This window comes from Stegostoma tigrinum, chromosome 10, assembly GCF_030684315.1.
Source record: "Stegostoma tigrinum isolate sSteTig4 chromosome 10, sSteTig4.hap1, whole genome shotgun sequence".
Lineage (NCBI taxonomy): Eukaryota > Metazoa > Chordata > Chondrichthyes > Orectolobiformes > Stegostomatidae > Stegostoma > Stegostoma tigrinum.
The window spans coordinates 76,578,247-76,598,116 of NC_081363.1; the positions used below are offsets into that span (position 1 = coordinate 76,578,247).

A 19,870-nucleotide genomic window follows, 5' to 3' on the forward strand; every position below is an offset into this window, starting at 1 on the left:
CTCTGGAATCAACCGATTGAATCTCCTCTGCACCCCCTCCAGTGCTAGTATATCTTCTCAAGTAAGGAGACCAAAACTGCATACAGTACTCCAGGTCTGGCCTCACCAGGACCCTACACAGCTGCAGCATAGCTCCCTGTATTGAAACTCCACCATGGGAACACCACCCTAAAACCACTGCCCTAACTTGGAACCCTGTCACCCATATGTTCACATTTACTGAGCTGAAATCTTGCAGTACCCTAACCATCAGCACTGTGGGTGTACCTATGATACCTGGGCTGTAGTCAATGACATTTTGGAAAGGACAGTGAAGGTGTTTCAAGGAGGCAGCTCATAATCACCTTCTCCAGGGCAATTAGCATGTGCAAAAAAACACTGGACTATGCAGTAACACTCACAGCTCATGAAAGTATAATGTTTAGAAAAAAGACCAATTCCTCTTTAGTGGACACCACTGTGTTTGAATAGAGTTAAAGAAAACATGGGATAAATCGGGATATGGGAGTGTAATCTGCCCTTTATTTCGTGTCGTAACCAAAGGTTGTTTATGAGGCAAATTAAGTGCAGTCATCTTATTGTGAAATAAGGTAGCTCATTGATTTCTCTCCAGCCTCATCTCATTAATGACTCGCTCAGTCTCTGATCAGAACTTAAAGAGATGTAGATGTCAAGGACCTCAAACCCGGTTGGCAACAGAAAACTGTACCATTCTTACTGTCCCACTACCTTCAGTGCAATTATAGCGACGTATAGCACGGAAACAGACTCGTCGTCCATGCTGACAAAGTTTCCTAAACTAAACTAGTCCCACTAGCCTGTGTTTGGCCCATATTCCTGTAAATCTTTTCTATTCACTTGCCTGTACAAATGTTTCTTAAATGTTGTAACTGTCCCTGCATCAAACACTTCCTCTCAGATGTGTGGCTGTGTGATTTTACTTTAAATAAAGAAACAGATCTCCATCCCCAACAGCTCCCCTCCCCCTGACCCCGCCATTCCCCTGTCAAGCTACTGCAGCCGGCGATGCCACTAAATCAGTAAAGGGATCCCTGGCAAATCTAAATGTGGAATAGGACCTAGTGCTGAAGTTTCCCCATGACTGCAGCTTCCCAAACGGAGATGGTGGGGGCGGTGGAAGGGTGGATGGTGAGATTGGGTGGTGGAAGGAACTGATTCTTGTTCAGAATTTGAATACAATATTCCCTTCATTGGCGTGGAGTCAACTTTTCTGATCATTGCAGGAGAGTGGGCAGGAGCTTGAAGCTGAAAGACCAAACTGATGTCTCCCAGCATCACTTGCACTGCAGAGTAAGTAACTGGGAGGCCACCTTACCCAGAGATGTGCCGTCCCCACCACTTTTTGAAAAACTAAAACCATCACCGAAAAAGCAGTCAGGCCACTATCGTGGGGACTGGTTTGGGGAGTCTCTTCGCTGAGTGGTCTTTAGCTGGCAAGCAAGGAGGCCTCTTAATGCATCAGGAAACTGGAGGAAGACTGTGAAAACTAAAGATGCCTGTGGATCTCAAGTTTGCTGGGCTCCCTGCTCCCACAAAATTTCCACTGCCAAGAATGGCATCTTGAAACTGGTGCACAGAAAGAACCCTCTCCGATGAAGGGTCTAGGCCCGAAACGCGAGCTTTTGTGCTCCCGAGATGCTGCTTGGCCTGCTGTGTTCATCCAGCTCCACATTTTGTTATCTTGGATTCTCCAACATCTGCAGTTCCCATCATCTCTGATCACAGAAAGGTACCATTACTTTTCCTCAGGTCTCCACTGCTCACCCACTGTCCTGAAAAATGCAGTCCTTAATCTTTAATGGATCAATAGAGCGGTTTCATTGGTGCAGTGTATTGTGGTCCCTACAGCCACCATTGCATAGTGACGGCCTTACCTACAAATTTGAGAGTGAAGAAATTCCCTTGAATGGAACCATTTACGAGGACATACATTTTAATAAAATCATAGCTGGAAGATTCTATCAAGAGACCCAACCCTCTCTTTCATGGGATATTACAAATATAGAAAATAGGAGCACTTTCAGAAAAAGACAGGAAAAAAAAACCCAACTCTCTCTTTAATCAGTTCCAGGGATCCGAGGTTTCTAGATTTGCCTTTTTGGGCTATAAACATAGAAAATAGGAGTAAGAGTAGGCCATTTGGCCCATTCAGTCTGTTCTGTCATTCATCATGATCATGGCTGATCATCCAACTCAGTACCCTGTTGACACTTTCTCCCCATACCCTTTGATCCCATTAGTTCTAAGATTTATATCTAACACCATCTTGAAAACTGGCCTCAAGCACTTTCCATGGCAGGGAATTCCTCACCACTCTCTCTGGGTGAAGACATTTCTCCCAGTCTCAGACCTGGTTGGCCTATGCCATATTCTTAGACTGTGGCCCCTGGATTCCCCAGTCACCAGGAATATCCTTCCTGCATTTGTCGTGAGTAGTCCTGTTAGAATTTTATAGCTTTCTGTGAGATTCTGGCTCATTCTTCTAAATCTCACTGAAGACCTATTCTGTGCAGAATGATTGAAACAAAGGAGGTTTCTAAATTGATTTAGAATCAGAATAATAGCAATGGGAACAGGAAGCAGTTACCTGGAGTTTTGAACGTTGGTCTTCATCCGAGATTTCTAACAGTTCATCGATGTCGATCTCCAGATCCGGGATTTCTTCCTCCTTCAGAAATAAGATGTATTTATGAAAAACATCATTGCAGAGCTGGGAACAGACAACTGCAGACAATTGAAGCAATGAAGTCCAGTACAGAAGGGCTTTCTAAAGTAGGGGGTCAGAATTCCAAATCAGGTAGGGATGGGGGCTGAAATTTTGGACTGTGAGCTCTGAGGTAGCCTTGGAGCTCTGGCTAAGTTCTAACAGATGCACAGCTGCCGTCCTGGTCTGACACACAGGGGATGTGATAATTGTCCATCCTCGAAATGTGGGAAAATGTTTTGGAAGACCAACCATAAAGGGCTGTGGTGCTCAACAGTTGTATCCAAGTGATTGGGAATGTATTCTGTTCAACCAGAGAAGGCTACCCAATGCCAGGGCCCTCTATATCTGAACCCTTGTGTGGCTATTACTTAACAAGGACTGTTCCGCTCCATCAACCGGGTTGGTTTTACTGCTGCTTAGAAACACAATTGGTCCACCACCCACCTTCGCCTCTGGGTTGGCTTTGTGAGCAAGGGTAAAACAGAAATTTATTAACAGACCACTCTAAGCAGAAGGAAAAGCTTTCCCAGCTGTGAGAACTCAACATCTTTAGTTTCTGTGCTAGCAGTCTTCTCTGTCCCTACCAATACACAGGTCCGTACATACAAACACTAATTTCCATCAATCCTTTAGCCTCAGTTTAGGTTCTGGCCCAATTTCTGGGCCATAAATAATACAGACAGACAACCAGTATTTCACAATAGTAAAAGAGTTTTCTCTGCAAACCCTTGACTCCAATAACTAGGTACTAGGCACATGTGTCAACTACTGAGCAGTTTAGCCATAAGTAAACGGAAGATGGCATGGTAGCTCAGCAGTTAGCACCGCTGCCTCACAGCATCAGGGGCCCAGGTTTGACTCCAGCCTCGGGTGACTGTCTGTGTGGAGTTTGCACATTCTCCCCATGTCTGTGTGGGTTTCCTCTGGATGCTCTGGTTTCCTCCCACAGTCCAAAAGATGTACAGGCTGGGCGAATGGCTATGCTAAATTGCCTATAGTGCCGTGGGATGGTTAGGTTACATGGGTTAGACATGGGAAATTAGGGGAATGGGGCTGAGTGGGATGGTCTTCAGAGGGGCGGTGTGGACTTGTTGGGCCGAATGGCCTGTTTCCATACTGTAGGGATTCTATGATAGGATGTGCTTCTGAGCTCTCATTTACAAACTGAACTAATCCATTAACTCAGCCTTTTTTTCTCACCTGCTTCTTAAATCTTTGCTTAAACCACTGCTTCATATTGTTTTAAAGTGGTGCTTGAAATTTAGACACTGAAGAAGTGTCAGCTCTGATCTTGTGCTCAAGTGGGAATTAATTCTAGTGCAGAATAGTATCCAACAAGCTATAGCCACATCCTGGAAACTGTAGACTATTTTCTGTACCTCTAAAAGGTAAACATGGATGGCAAAGTTCATCATGGCTTCCATTGCTCCAGTTCAGCCTTCAGCCAACTGAGATAAAGCGCTATATGAGAACAAGCATCACAAATCTGAGAGAAGGTCATAGTTCACCTGGCAGGAGGGATTCTATTAGCTTGAGAGACTTAGACAATCTACTGCATGCATTGCAACACCTTGCAGTTCCATTTTTGTAGGATTCCTTAAGCCCTGTGTCAAGGAAGGCAACCCAATTGAAATGCTAATCGAGATGCTAATCACTCAAAACTAGCTAAATTGAGTGGTAACTATCACTGGAATGCCTGACAACTGACTCCTAGAGCATCCACTTTACCTGGAACTCGGTCACGTTGGGAGACCGTCCAGATAACAGTAGCAATACTTTAGAGAGGTTCTTGAGACAGCCCTGAAGAGGTTAAGCATATGCATTGACTCATGGGAGGCCTTGGCTGTGACTGACTGGAATGGAGAGGCATCATTTGGAAAGGAACCGAACAGATCAAGAGACTTGGTCGGGAATGAGCAGAAGCGAAAACAAAAAGTCAAGCCATTACAGGGATCGCACAAACCTCCAAATGACACGTCTACCCAACCCTGCTGATTCTAACGGCCGTGGAGTGGACTTCTCACCCATTTCAAAAGCTATCAAACGGGAGGGGAAGCAAGTCATCCTTGATCCTGAGGGACCACCGAAGAAGACAGAAGTTAGCTGACGCTTCCAATGGAGATTCAGCAGCAAAAACTGGGATTGCGAAGATTTCAGAATGGGCCTGGATTCAGCTACAATCGAAGGTTCACCTCCAGAACATCGCTGTGAGCAGTCCTGGAGATGGCAATGAGTAAAATACGATTTTCTTTTCTGAACACTTCCTACCATACACAGGTTCAAACATGCAGATATCAATTTCATCAATCCTTTAGCCTCAGTTCAGGCTCTGGGCTAATTTCCGGACCATAAGCAACACAGGCCGGCAACCAACAGTGAGTTGTTATTTAGTGAAACAGTTACTATTTTGAGAAGTAGTAGCGATCAAACTGTTTGGGTGACCGATAGTCAGGAATGATGCAGTAACGTAATTGGGAGTCTATCTGCTTCCTGATTGGCCACCTTGCGTATGGGCATGTCAGATGGCCAATGTCAGTGCAGGTAGAAATGGGAAAGCAGGTGATGCCTCCTCCAAACAGAACTGACCTTGCTACACACAAAGCAGACCTTCCGCCTGTATCAATTGAGCAGTCCGCAACCTGCTTTTAGCTTGATCGTTAACATGGCTCCAGTCATATAATCAATGAATCACTCTATCCATGATAATTAATGTGGTCGAAGGAGTGGAAGCAAGAAACACCAAAAAAGCAAGGACTGAACTTCCTGGAGATAATTATCAAAAGGTTATAGACGTGCTTATATATTAAAAAGCTAGCTAGACAGACAGTAAATGGATGTATCATGAAAATCCCTAGTGTAGGCCTCACAGCAACTAGGAAGTAATCAGTCAATACTCTCAAGACACATGGGAAAAGTATTGTACTCTGAGTGTGCTAAGTACCAATAAAATTACCCCTTTAGTAATATCATATTTTCTAATGGGGGCAAAAGAAATAAATACTCGAATATCATTCATAGCCTAAAATATAATGGATGCAGTGGCGGTACCAGTGGGAAGCAGCTTAACGCATCAGCATTTGCTACTTGGCCTCCCAGATAGTGTTCCAACTTGTAGTTATAAGCACTTAGTATTTGAGCCCACCTGAATTTGGCCTGAGGCTACAGGGGCATGGCCCCCTTGTCCGCTTTAATAATCTTAGCAGCATTTTGATCCATTATTATTACAAATTTAGGTCCGTAAAGGTATTGTGGAACTTCCTGACTCCAAATATGACCACCAAACCTTCCTTATTCATTGAGGTGTATTTATGCTTTGTATTAGCCAAATGCCTAGATGCATACACTGTTGGGCCATTTCTCTCCGTTGGGCTACCCATGACTGAATACCAGATCTCACTTGGGATCATAGTATGCCAACACCTTAGGGGATGATTGCTGTTTCTTCATTTCCCCGAAAGCTGTGTCTTGGATCCACTTTCTTTTTAATATGCCAGAATAGAGGCCACATTAGATATGAACTTTCCTTAATAATTTCACCAACCCAAGGAAAAATCTAGGCTCCATTACAGACATGGAAGCCGGGGCATCTTTGATCGCGTCACTTTATCTTCCAATGGATGTAACCCAGTCTTGTTGGCTCTGTAGCCCAAGTATGTTCCATTTCTCCCTTCTAAGGCACATGCCTGCCTGGGAAAAACGTCTAACAACCATGTCCAAGTTCTGTCAATGCTCTTTATTGGTACTCCATGTTATTAGGACGCCATCTAGATAAATGGCAAACTAGAGTAAAGTGTTCTCCATCGTCCACTGAAAAATTGCACAGGCTGACAATACCCCAAAGGACAGTCTTGTATATTGGTACAAACACTTATGCGTATTAATTGTAGCACACTTCTGGAAATCCTCATCTGATTACAATTGCAAGTATGCATGGCTCATGTCCAGCTTCGTGAAGGATAGCATCCCTGCCAACTTTGTGTATAAATCCTTTACACGGGGGACTGGGCATTTATCCAGCTGCAAAAAGTGTTTTGCATTTGTTTAAAATCCCCACAAAGGCAAACCGACCAGTTGGGCTTCACAATCGGTACAGCTGGTGCTGTTGTCCATTCCTAAAACTGCACTGGACTGGTTTGATTATTCCTTCACTTTCCAGCCTCCTGATTTTTCCCAGAAGGTAAGTGGCACTGGGTGGGCCTTGCAGAATCGTGGAATTGCTTCCAGGTCAACATGCAAGGTGGCCTTGGCTCCTAGACCTTCCTGAAAAATACATCCGGGTATTTAATTAGGACTTCATTCAGGCAGGCATTTTCTAATCGAAAAAATGTTGAGCCAGTCTAGGTGAATCTTCGTCAACCAATTTCGCCCCATCAAGCTTGGGCCTTGAGCCTTTTACTACAATCAGTGGTAACTAAACCTGCTGCTTCTCAAAAGAGACTCGAACCGAAGTTATACCTTTAATCTGTAAAGGCTCACCAGTGTAGGTTCTCCGGCTAGCTGAGGACCTACACAAACTTAAGGTAGAGAGTCCAGAGTGAATTTTGTTAAAGACTAGTTCGGTACTCACGGAAATGGCCATGCCGGTAATGAACTCCATTAGAACCGGGTGACCATTTAACCAGACGTTCATTTTGATTGGTTCTGATTTGGATGTTGCTAAGCAATTTAACAGTTCAAAACCATATAAGAGGACTTGCTGGGGCATGCACTGTCCTGGATACCAGCCTATGTGTTCCCTTACTCAATTTAGATCTAGTAGGACACTTCTGTTGTCTTGTGTCTGCATACCAACAGCAACTACAATGGCTTGCTGGATCGGATGCTGAAGAAAATTTTAACCATTTGGCTGAGACTTGGCTTTGTTTCGGGGTATTGCTGTGTGCTGACCCAGAATTTCTCTGTTCAGGATATGCTCTGAGTGAGGCTATGCAATTGCCTTCACTCAAGTGGTGTTACCCAAGCCCAGTTGGCCTGGCAAGGGTGTCCACTTCCTTCAGAATACTTTGCAACTCATAGGCTCCACTTCCCACATTTTACAAAGGTAAAATCAGTATGGTGTCTGTTTGAAGTCCAGTTCGGCTTCAGCTAATAGGTGCTTTTGCATGGTTATATCATTAATCTCACATAGCAAACAGTTTCTCAGCATCCCACTCTCACCGCGACTGAAATAACTCCACCCTTTATTTACACAAGGAGAGTCACTTACACTGATCCAGCTCCCTCAGAGCCAGCTCTCAGAGTGAACAGGTTGTCTGGCATTCCTGTTCTTATCTGTCAGCCACGGCTCCCTGATTGGGTCTGTTAATCTGATCCAGTCAGGGAACTCATACTCCATGACATCCACCTGGTTGACCATATTATGGTCACTGTAGAGGTGAGATGTTTTTAAGGCAGAATAATAGATAGCTCAGGAATGAATTACAAACTGGAATCTAATCAACAGGTTCATATGGTTTATATATAGAATAACGGATAACTGCAATTGAGTTACAGACGAATCAATTAGAAATGTTCAGATGGTTTACAAACACACACACAGACACACACAGACACACACACACAGGAGTGAGTTACAGACTGGAATCTAATCAAGGGGAACAGTTGGCTTACATATAGAATGATGAATGCCTGGGAGTGATTTACAGACTGGGAATTAATAGAGGGATTCAGATAGTTTATATACAAGAATAATGGATACCCGGGAATGAGTTACAGACTGGAATCAAGTACAGGGGTTCAGATGGTTTCTACATAAGTCACTGTTGCAATTTTTTTATAAAGTCTCTGTTTGAGAGTCATGCATTGTGTGTGAAATATTGGCTAATATACTGGGGAGAACTCCTGTGCTCTTAAGATTAGTTCCAGATCTAATCAAGTTTCAGATAGAGCGTTAATTTAATGTCTTACCTGAAAGATGACAACCCTGACAGCGCTGCACTGGTAATGTCAGTTTAGACTACAGGCTTAATTCTTTGCTCTGTGCCTTAATCTACAGTGTTCTAGCTCAGAGGGGAGAATGGTGCAGGCTGACATGAATTGAAAAACAGCATCGACAGTTTTGATTAGCACCCACTGTTTATACTCAATCTTGCTGATAAAGCTCAAAGGGTTAAATTGTCAAACAATTCTGCACAATCGTTCTGCACAGCCTTCTGATGCTAGCGTTTCCTTCACATTGTTAAATGAAAGGACTCTGTGTAAATGGGTATTGAATGGAGGTATTCTTTTTCTTGAACGAACAAAGTGACCTTCAGTTCTCCCCGTCAGAGGGATGATGTCAACAGTGACTGACACGACCTGGAACATTCTGGGGTCTTGATAACATCTAACATAGCACAAACAATGGGAGCTTCCTCTGCTTCTCATGCTCAGAGTGTAGCAAGGCCAGCTCTTCTCACACATCCATGGCTGGCCTGAGGTGGCTACTAGTGGTGGGCCTTTCTGCTGCCATATCTCAGTAGCCTGCCAGCTCATTGCAGATGCCAGTTATGGAGCCACCATTGCTACGGAAGTGGCCATTAAGTGAACAAGGGAGGATTTTAGAACAGCAATCACAATTACACAACTCAGTAATTCTCTACCTGCTGCGGTGGGATTTGAACTCAAAGGCTGTTGGGTTTTGTTAGCTCAGGTTACAAGTCCAATAACAGTTATCATTACTGTCGCCACATATTGTTGTTGGTTGCTCGACAGCAAACGCAGAGCTCAAGACAGCCACATAATCTGATCCGTTTCGCTATCAACTGTTATTGGTAGTTTATAGGTCTCCAGCCCTCCCCCGCCATTGCATTCCAATGTTCAGGCAAACATGTTTCCAAACAGGAAGGGGCAGCTCGAAGGACAGACAAGTGAAGCACCTCGTTGGTTGTAAATACATGCTCCCCACAATCTTCCTGCCTTGGTTGATGAATGCACCACTTGGTGTGGCAGTGAGTCAGGAAAACTAGGTTTGGGTTTGAGTCAGTGTAAAGCTACACAGCCCATCTCATCTGGCCTGGAAAGATGTGGAAATGTTTGACTGAGACTCCTGATGGTAACAAGTAGACAGAACAAAAAAAAAAAATCAGAAAAGAATCACAATATGGATTCATGGCCTTGTGACTCCAGGATGTGTATGTATCAGCAAATTGGATGAATATATTTGTGGGCTCAGTGCTCACCTCCTTGATAGCCGTTCAGTGATATCATACAGAGTGAATGTACATATGTGTGCACGTGCTTGTGAGCTGTGTGCGTTTGTGAGTGAATACATGTTTAGAACTGCGTGTATGTGTATTTCTCTGTGCTTATTGACAGGATGGGACTGTTTGTTAGTATACATGCATGTGTTTGATCCTGCACCTGTATTTGCAGATGCCAATGTATTTATTACTGTGTGCGAGCATGCGTCCATTGGAAGTCCACGTCGTCTGTGCTTGTTTGTGAGTTTTCACCTGGACCCAGGTTCTTGCATCTCTAAGCATTGAGGATAATCTGTAACAACCAGATCTAAAATTGCAGCTCTGATGATGGATAAAGAGAACAAAGAACAGTACAGCAGGGGAACAGACTATTCAGCCCACCAAGTCTGTGCCAACATGACAACTTTCTAAACTAAAATCCTTTTGCCTCTATGCGGTCCATATTCCCTGCCTATTCATACATCTGTAAAGATGCCTCTTGTATTACAAACAACAGGAATCCCAGCACTGATTCCTGTGGAACAACACTGGTCACAGATCTCCAGTCACAAAAACACCCTTCCACCTCTTTTGTGTCTCTATAACTAAGCCAGTTCTGTATCCATCTTAGCAGCTCACTGTGAATCCCATGTGAATTCACCTTTTGTATCAGCCTGTTATAAGGAACCTTGTCAAAAGGTCTTGCTAAAGTCCATGCAGACAACCTCTATCGTCCTGTCCTCGTCAATCATCTTTGTCACTGCAAAAAACCTCAATCTTAAATTTTGTGAAATATGACCTTCCCCACACAAAGCCATGCTGCCTATCACTAATATTTCCATACTTTTCTGAATATACAAAATCCTGTCTCAAAGAACTTTAATGATTTCCATACCACTGACTTGAAGCTCAATGGCCTGTACTTTCTCAGACCATTCCAGTTGCCCTTCTTAAACAAAGGAACAACACTGGGTATGCTATAGTCCTCTTGTATCCTCACACAGGAGAGGTCCCAAGGTTTGGAACAGACAAAGAGAGCAGGAGATCCCCCACCCCCCCACCCCCGCCAGTATAGTGGCCAATTTTTGACTTTCCATGCATGACCTTGAAATGGAGACTTTATTAAATAAATTGGCTGACACAATTCCTACACTGCAACAGTGAATTCTCAACAAAAATGGTGGTTTGGCTGCAAAAGTCTCTTTGGAAGGTTTTGAAGTTATATATGGGACTAGTAATAAAAGTGTAGGTATGAAAACACCATCTACCACTGCTTACAGCAACCAGAAGCTGGGAAAAATTCAGTTCCTGAATGAATGGGGCCAGAATGCATGAGAGAGCACAATAGGGAAGAACTGAAATTGATGGCAAAACTGAACAGGTCTGGCAGCATCTGTGGAGTCCAGCGTCCCTTCTTCAGAACCCATTAATGGTGCTAGTAGTAATAATAATCTGAATGATCACAAAGATCAGGTAAGTAAGCAGATGTGAAATAATGTGGAACAAGTTGAGAGGAATTTGAGGGGAATACAGTATAATGGGACTTATCCAAACCATGACGGTGCAACTGAGTGCTATCAATGAGAGAGAAGACATGAATCCAGAATCAGCATATTAAGACAGAATGGGACAAGATGTTACTTTGGAGAGCTGCATTTATAAACCTGCTATGCACCGTTGTAAATAAAATTAGGAGTTGATCGGCTGACTTGGAGATGAGGGGAAAGCAGCCACAGGAACAGTGTGTGTGCAGATATCCACAGCTCAGATTACTCCAGATTACGCAGAGAGCAGCATCAAACCAAAGCGCAAGATAAATCAAACACCAGTTTACCAGCCTGGATGTACTTGCATCAATCCATTCTGCGTACTCCTCAGTTTGTTCCATCCTTGGATATGTGGCACAGAAGAGGGAATGACACTGAGGATTAAATTGTGGTAGATTATTTCATAAAATAATCTCAGGAGCCTCAAGGAGCAGGTTAACAATCGTTTATTGAGCTAACAATGGGACAGTCTATCCCAAAGGGATAATACCAGAATCATCCAACATCACACCTGGCTCTCTTTGAGGTTACTGACCAAAAGGTTTCAGACAATTGATTGATGCAGAGAAAATAACCTGCCCCTAGATATATGGTATGCAATAAGTGCCAGGTCCAGAGAGAGGAGTACTCAAGATAGGAGGCATTGGGGGAAGCAGGAGCTAGGCCAATTCTGGTCTGGAAAAGCTGCACTAGCGCCAAGGAAGATAGGGAAGCCAAATCCATGCTGGATGAAAACTGAAAGAACTACGGATTATGTAAATCAGGAACAGAAACGGAAGTTGCTGGAAAAGCTCAGCAGGTCTGGCAGCATCTGCGAAGAAAAAAAAATTCAGAGTTAACGCTTCGGGTCCAGTGACCTATCCTCAGAACAAACTGGGGATGGTTTACTGAAAGCAGTGGTCAGATGAGCTGTAACAAATAGTTCTGCCTTGTTAAAGTGGTAGGGGCAATATTCTGCCTTCCAGCTGGGGTGTTATGAAACTCATCCCTCAAACTTCCACCTGTCTTTATGGTCCATGTTCCATCTGTCTGGTGAAGAATATGCCCTCGGGAAACTTCACTCAGCACTAAGTCTACTCTGTTCTTGGTCTCTGCATAGATCATCCAGTATGGAACAAATGCTGGAAAAAATCAACAGGTCTGAGGAAGGGTCACCAGACCCGAATCGTTAACTCTGATTATTTCTTGTCACAGATGCTGCCAGACCTGTTGATTTTTTCCAGCATTTGTTCCATACTGGATGATCTATGCAGAGACCAAGAACAGAGTAGACTTAGTGCTGAGTGAAGTTTCCCGAGTGCATATTTTTCACCAGACAGATGGAACATAGACCACATAGAGAGGTTGAACATTGAGGGATGAGTTTCATAACACCCCAGCTGGAAAGCAGGATGCTGTCCCTGCCACTTTAAATAGACAGAAATATTCCCCAACAGCTCACCTGACCTCTGGTATCAGTGAACCATCCCACTTGTCACAGTTGTATAATCTCTTTATCTATCTAACTAATGTATCTTATACAAACTAAAAGCTAAATAACTGGGCTATTTTCCCTGGAGCATAGGAGGCTGAGGGGTGACCTTAGAGAGGCTTATAAAATCATAAGGGACATGGAAAGGATGAATAGCCAAGCTCTTTTGCCCAGGGTAGGAGTGTCCAAAACTAGGGTGCGCAGGGTTAAGGTGAGAGGAGAAAGATTTAAAAGGAACGTAAGAGGTAACTTTTTTTATGCAGAGGGTGGTGCATATATGGAATGAGCTGTTGGAGGAAGTAGTAGAGGCTGGAACAATTACGACATTTAAAAGACGTCTGGATTGGTACTTGAATTGGAAGGGTTTGGAGGGATATGGGCCAAATGCTGGAAAATGGGACTAGATTAATTGAGAATATCTGGTCGGCATGGTTAAGTTGGACCAAAGGGTCTGTTTCTGTGCTGTATGACTCTAACTCTACTGCTTCTTAACAAATTCAATAAACTATCAGAAAATTGCAATAAATTCTCGACTGCTTATATTAGGTTAACTGAGATCATGAACTGCCCAAAAGCAACTTTGAGTTACAGAGAAAGAGCTGTAATGACGGGGTAACCATGAAGTGGGGTTGGGCAGGGCTTTAGACCACATCCCTGTTCAGAGCTGTAACTGGCATGCGTCATAGAGTCGCAGCAAAGCTTTGCATAATGTTCACGGAGAGAATTTCAGGTGACTTAGCAATGCCTCACTGCATGACTTGGTGAGCTCAACTGTGATGACATCGACAAGTAAATAGTTGATCAATTAACTTTGACCTGTTACCTCCTCCAATTATCCTGAATTCACTATGGACTGCCCAATAGTAAAACTTAACAGCATCAGCAGAATGCGAGTGAACAAAGATTTGAAATGAGCAATAATTCACTGGCTAGACCTATGTAACTTTATCAGGAGTATGTGAAATCTAGCAGTAACTGTAACTCACAGTTAAGAGAAGGAAACAGGAATAGCAATTACATTTGAAGCCATTTATCCTCCTAATTGGAAGAAAATTTTACATAAGAAGTTTTCCAAACTTCATAGGTTTGGCTTTTCTCCTGGTAAAAGAAATGCTCAAAATTTGGGCCTCACATTTGCATTGTCAGCAGTGTCTTTAGCAGCCAAGCCCCAACATTTTGGAGCTGGCCCCTTAAATTTCTCTCACTTTTTATTCAATAAAATGTCCATTAAACCCTCTGAACAGCTTTTGGTCTACTTTAACATTTCCTTTTGTAGCTCAGCGTCATAATTATTTGAAAATGCTCCCTTGAAGCAACTTGGGATATTTTACTGCATTCAAGTGCTGTATAAGTGCAAGTTGTAGTTGTTCCAACTACAAGATCTCAGCAGCGATATCTTATCCTAGTCTTCTCTCTGATGTCCAGCAATGAGCACAGTAAATTTTAAAGTATATCATAGCCGGTCCTAACCTCCCCACTAAAGCTCACTTTACGGGGGGGATGTCCCAGAAAGGACCAGTGGCGTGTGATGAGATTCATGTAAATTATGATTATGTAATTGATCACATGCCTGGAATCAGCATGATAGCAGATAGCTCTTTACAATGAACGTTGTAAAAGAGTGATCTTAGATATGACCTGAAATAATCTGTGTGTAAATGCAAATGAAGGAGTGTTAAAGTACTAAGCAGTTAAGACTTAATGGCAAACAGAAAACAACCTTTGGTACAGCTTAGATGTAAACATTTGCAACCCAAGACTCCAGGCAAACATCTCTATGTCCAAGTAGCAGAATTGTCTTAAAATAAAAAATAAAGTATGACACAGGATTCTCAGTCCCATGATTTGGTGAAAGCAGGGACCGGGAGGAAGCTGTGGTCAGCTGATGTGTTCCAAGTGAACTGATGGATCATCACCCAGATAACCCAAGGATATTTTCAACTTTAAGTACAACATTTTTTTTTAAGAAACAGAAGACGGAAGCAGCAAAAATTACTGATATAAATCCAGTGGTTTGTCTGGAGAGACCACCCCTGAAACGTTACATCCAATAATATATCAAGGAAGATTAAAATCAATGGGCTCAAAAGGGCGAAAGTGTGCTACAAACTGAATGGCAACCTTCTGGAAATTCTCAGTCTACAAACACGGTGGAAGAGAAGACAGCAAGGAGACATGTTTTGTGTTTTCCCTTTGAAGAATGCACAAGAGTAGGAGTTAAACTCTGGTCTATGTGTTCTTGTGGAAGGTGCATGTATAGAAATGAACTGAGGTGTTTGTGTTCATCTGTGCTATTCATATATACTAGCTTGGGTTTGAGCACTACTGTGATCTGAATGTCACAAAGGATCATCCACAAAGTAATTATTCTGCTGAGAACTGAACTACATATTTTAAACACACTATATACATGTTATAGCTTTTTTGGACTCACCTCTCATTTCCAATGTGAGTGTATGCATTGTGTTATTGTTTTTGCTTGTATTTGTAAATTATAAACTAGCTTTATTGCTATCTTAAGAAAGCCTGGTTAAATTGGCTCCTCTCGAAGCGTTAATTAATAACAAAACTACTGACAAAGGAGAGATCCTTTTGTAAATTAATTTGTTGCAACCAGTTGAGATGTGAGGAGATGCTGGGTGTGAACACAGAAGGGGAGCCGGACGCTCAGTGGAACTGTCCACTCTCACATTGAGAGCAATTTGACTAATTCCAGCTAACATTCAGGCATCAGGATTTCTGTATATTTTAGACGAAATAGGAAAAAAATTGGGTGTACGAGGAATTGGGGAATTGGATGAGGTAAGGAGCTAGGTGAAGAGAATTGGATCGGGGAGGGAAGAAATGGTAGGAATGTTGAGCATGGGTGTGAATGATAAGGAATTCCGGAAAGGTAAATAATAATTATTCTTTGGCTTGTTGTGTGGCTAAAAGAATGTTATAGAGTCTGCTGAGGTGAGGAAATCTTGTACTGTTTTTAAGAACCATCTTACAATTCTTTCACTGCGCCATGAGAGAGCAAGGTCATGTGACATTGCAATCACTTCCTGTGATGATGTACACTATGTCACATCACTAAGTTAGATTTAATTCCTTATACTACAGAAATGAATTGGAGTGGGAGGAAAAGGGATGGACAAGGAAGTGGGATGGGAATGAGAGGAATGGAATGAGAAGAAATTGGAAACAGGGAGGGGGGTTCTAGGATTCATTGTCATGTGTTCGCTACCCCTGAGTGCGGTGAATGCTGGAACATTGAATAAATTCAAGGAAGAAATAGACAGATTTTTAATTAGTAATGGGTTGAAGGTTAATCAACGCAGGCAGGAGAGTGAGGTTGAGGCCTAGATGAGATCAGCTGTGATTATAACAAATGGCAGAGCAGTCTCGAAGGGCTGAATTCCCTACAGCTGCTCATAGTTTCTGTGTTACTCACTGACCAACACGTTAACTAACACACACATGCTTTGCGATTGATTTAAGATTTTTGGTTCCATTTATTATTTAATGAATAAGGAATATTGCCCATGTGTGTTTGAATATACTTGGATGTATATTGTGTCAGTCTCCAGCCTTGCATCAAAACAAATCCTGTGCATTTGCATGCCAACAATCACCACTGCCACCCATTTTTAATATATATCGGCCCGCTGTACGATGTCATATTGTGAAGTTCAATTTATGACATAATTTAGCGGTACAATCCATTAGGAGCAAGGGGAGAGAGGTCCTTTGACCCAACAAGGGTATAAGATGAACACATCCCAGGGAAGGTTTTGGAAAGGAATTTGATCCTTGTCAAAATGCAAGATGCTCGCTGTTAGTGATTTGGATTTTACTGTGGCATCTAGCTCTAGATCAAGCTTACTCTGGTATTAAAGTCGTGATGTTCAATGTCAGCCTATATTCACTTTCACTCGGTAAAAGTGATGTGGATCATGAACACAAGCTATTTCCTCGTGACAATAAATATCTATAAATGCATTCATTTTGGAATTTATTTATTGTGGAAAACATTCAGAATGAGGTCATTCATCTTTTGTAATATAAGCGAGCAACACAGTACCATGGTCATATATGGAAATACCCCAAAGAACAATAAAATAAAAACCTTGCATTTATCACTTGTTAATTTTAAAATCAGAGACATACATTTTTGTTAAGCATAGGCATAAAGGGATATGGATCAAAGGCAGGTATGTAGAGATCAGCCATTATCTCATTAAATGGTGGAACAGGCTCAAGGGGCTGAATGGCCTACTCCTGTTCCTTTGCTCCTAGTGTTTTACATGGCCCCGGAACATTTACACACAAACATATGAATCAGGAGTTTGAGTGGGTCAGTCAACCCCTCGAGCCTGCTGTGGCATTCAATAAGATTATGTCTGGTCAGATTGTAACCTCAAAGCCACAATTCATTCACCCTACATTCCCTTGCCTCACAAGAATCTTCCACACCTTAAAAATATTCAAGGACTCTGCTTGCACCACTTTTTCACGAAGAGCTGCAAACATTCATAAACCTCTGGAAGAGAAAAAAAATGCCTAAACTCTGCTTTGAATGGACAACATTGCCATCCAATACATTGGCCCTCACAGAAAAGAGAGAGTGAATTCATTTGGCTCAACTTGGTTGTCCTAAGGAACTACCCAATTAGTCCCACTGCCCCTGTACTTTCCCCATGCTTCCCTTTCAAGTGTTTATCCAATTTCCCCTTGAAAGTTGCTGTTGAACCTGCTTCTGCCATCCTTTTGGATGGTGCATTTATTACAATTCATAATAAGCACAACATAATTTACTAGGTCAGAAAATCTATTAACGTCAGCTGCTTCTTTTCTTGATTACTATATTTCTGTGCTCACTGACTTGCCTCAGATTAAGTTTCTTCAAATATCTACTCTATCAAAACCACTCATAATTTAGAATGTCTCTATCAAATCTGATCAACATTCTCCAAGCTGAGAATGATCTGCCACAGCATCCCACGGACACAGTCTCTCGGAAGTGGGACTCAGTGGGTTGAAAGCTCCTGTCTCCCTTATATTTCCAGCAGAGGGCTGGACTTTCAACAGTGAGATTGAACTTCTAGATCAAGCACCACCACCAGCAATGTAATGGTCCAGGAACCCCATCTTGTCAAAACTCTGTGTTCTTGTCACGAGTTGGGAGAGAGGTTTTCCCATATCCTGCCTTAATAGTAAAAATGTCAACCTCACCTCCACAATTTCCCCCATTTGCAGACAATGTGGAATTGTCAGAACTACTCCTGGTAACAGGTTGTTAAAGTGCCAATGTGCTGACCTCTCAAAATAACATCTTTCCCTCTGTCACAGGACCGCAAACAGGAAGAAAGATCCTAAGGGGAGGCAGGGGTGGCCGTGGCTGATGAGGGAAGTGAAGGACTGTATAAAGATAAAAAAGAAGAAGTGTAACATAGCAAAGATGAGCGGGAAGATGGAGGCCTGGGAAAGTTTTAAAGAGCTACAGAGGATAACTAAAAAGGCAATATGTGGAGAAAAAAAATGAGGTACCAAGGCAAACTGGCCGAAAATATAAAGGAGGATAGTAGAAGCTTTTTTAGGTATGTGAAAAGAAAAAAAATGGTTAAGACTAAAATTGGGCCCTGGAAAACAGAAACGGGTGAATTTATTATGGGGAACAAGGAAATGGCAGAAGAGTTGACTAGGTACTTTGGATTTGTCTTCACTAGGGAAGACACAAGCAATCTCCCAGATGCACTAGTGGCTGAAGGACCGAGGGTAATGGACGAACTGAAGGGTATTTATATTAGGCAGGAAATGGTGTTGGATAGATTGTTAGGTCCGAAGGCTAATAAGTCCCCGGGACCTGATGGTTTGCATCCCAGGGTACTTAAAAGAGGTGGCTCTAGAAATCGTGGATGCATTGGTAATTATTTTCCAAGGTTCTATAGATTCAGGATTAGTTCCTGCGGATTGGAAGGTGGCGAATGTTGTTCCACTTTTCAAGAAAGGAGGGAGAGAGAAAACAGTAAATTACAGACCAGTTAGCCTAACATCAGTGGTGGGAAAGATGCTGGAGTCAATTATAAAAGATGAAATTACGAATCATTTGGATAGCAGTAACAGGATAGGTCAGAGTCAGCATGGATTTACGAAGGGGAAATCATGCTTGACTAATCTTCTGGAATTTTTTGAGGAGGTAACTATGAAGATGGACAAGGGAGTACCAGTGGATGTAGTACACCTGGACTTTCAGAAAGCCATTGATAAAGTCCCACATAAGAGATTAGTGAGCAAAATTAGGGCACATGGTATTGGGGGCAAAATACTGGCTTGGATTGAAAATTGGCTGGCTGACAGGAAGCAAAGAGTAGTGATAAACGGGTCCCTTTCGGAATGGCAGGAAGTGACCAGTGGGGTACCACAAGGTTTGGTGCTGGGACCACAGCTGTTTACAATATACATTAAGGATGTAGATGAAGGCATTAAAAGTAATATTAGAAATTGGCTGATGACACAAAGCTGGGTGGCAGTGTGAAATGTGAGGAAGATGTTATGAGAATACTGGATGACTTGGACAGGCTAGGTGAGTGGACGGATGCATGGCAGATGCAGTTTAATGTGGATAAATGTGTGGTTATCCACTTTTGTGGCAAGAACAGGAAGGCAGATTACTATCTAAATGGAGTCAAGTTAGGTAAGGGGGAAGTACAATGAGATCTGGGTGTTCTTGTACATCAGTCAATGAAAGCAAGCATGCAGGTACAGCAGGCAGTGAAGAAAGCTAATGGCATGCTGGCCTTCATAACAAGAGGAATTGAATATAGGAGCAAAGAGGTCCTTCTGCAGCTGTACAGGGCCCTGGTGAGACTGCACCTGGAGTATTGTGTGCAGTTTTGGTCTCCAAATTTGAGGAAGGGCATTCTGGCTATTGAGGGAGTGCAGCGTAGGTTCACGAGGTCAATTCCCGGAATGGCGGGAC

At 42.7% G+C, this 19,870-nt stretch overlaps 1 protein-coding gene across 1 annotated transcript in view; it reads right to left on the reverse strand.

The window, feature by feature from the left end:
* The window catches only part of ppp1r14d (protein phosphatase 1 regulatory inhibitor subunit 14D), a 44,858-nt gene that overhangs the window by 3,246 nt on the left and 21,742 nt on the right, over positions 1-19,870 (reverse strand). The window contains exon 2 of the mRNA XM_048536997.1: positions 2,609-2,689. Coding sequence (XP_048392954.1) covers positions 2,609-2,689 — 81 coding nt within the window. The remainder of the gene's footprint in view (positions 1-2,608; positions 2,690-19,870) is intronic.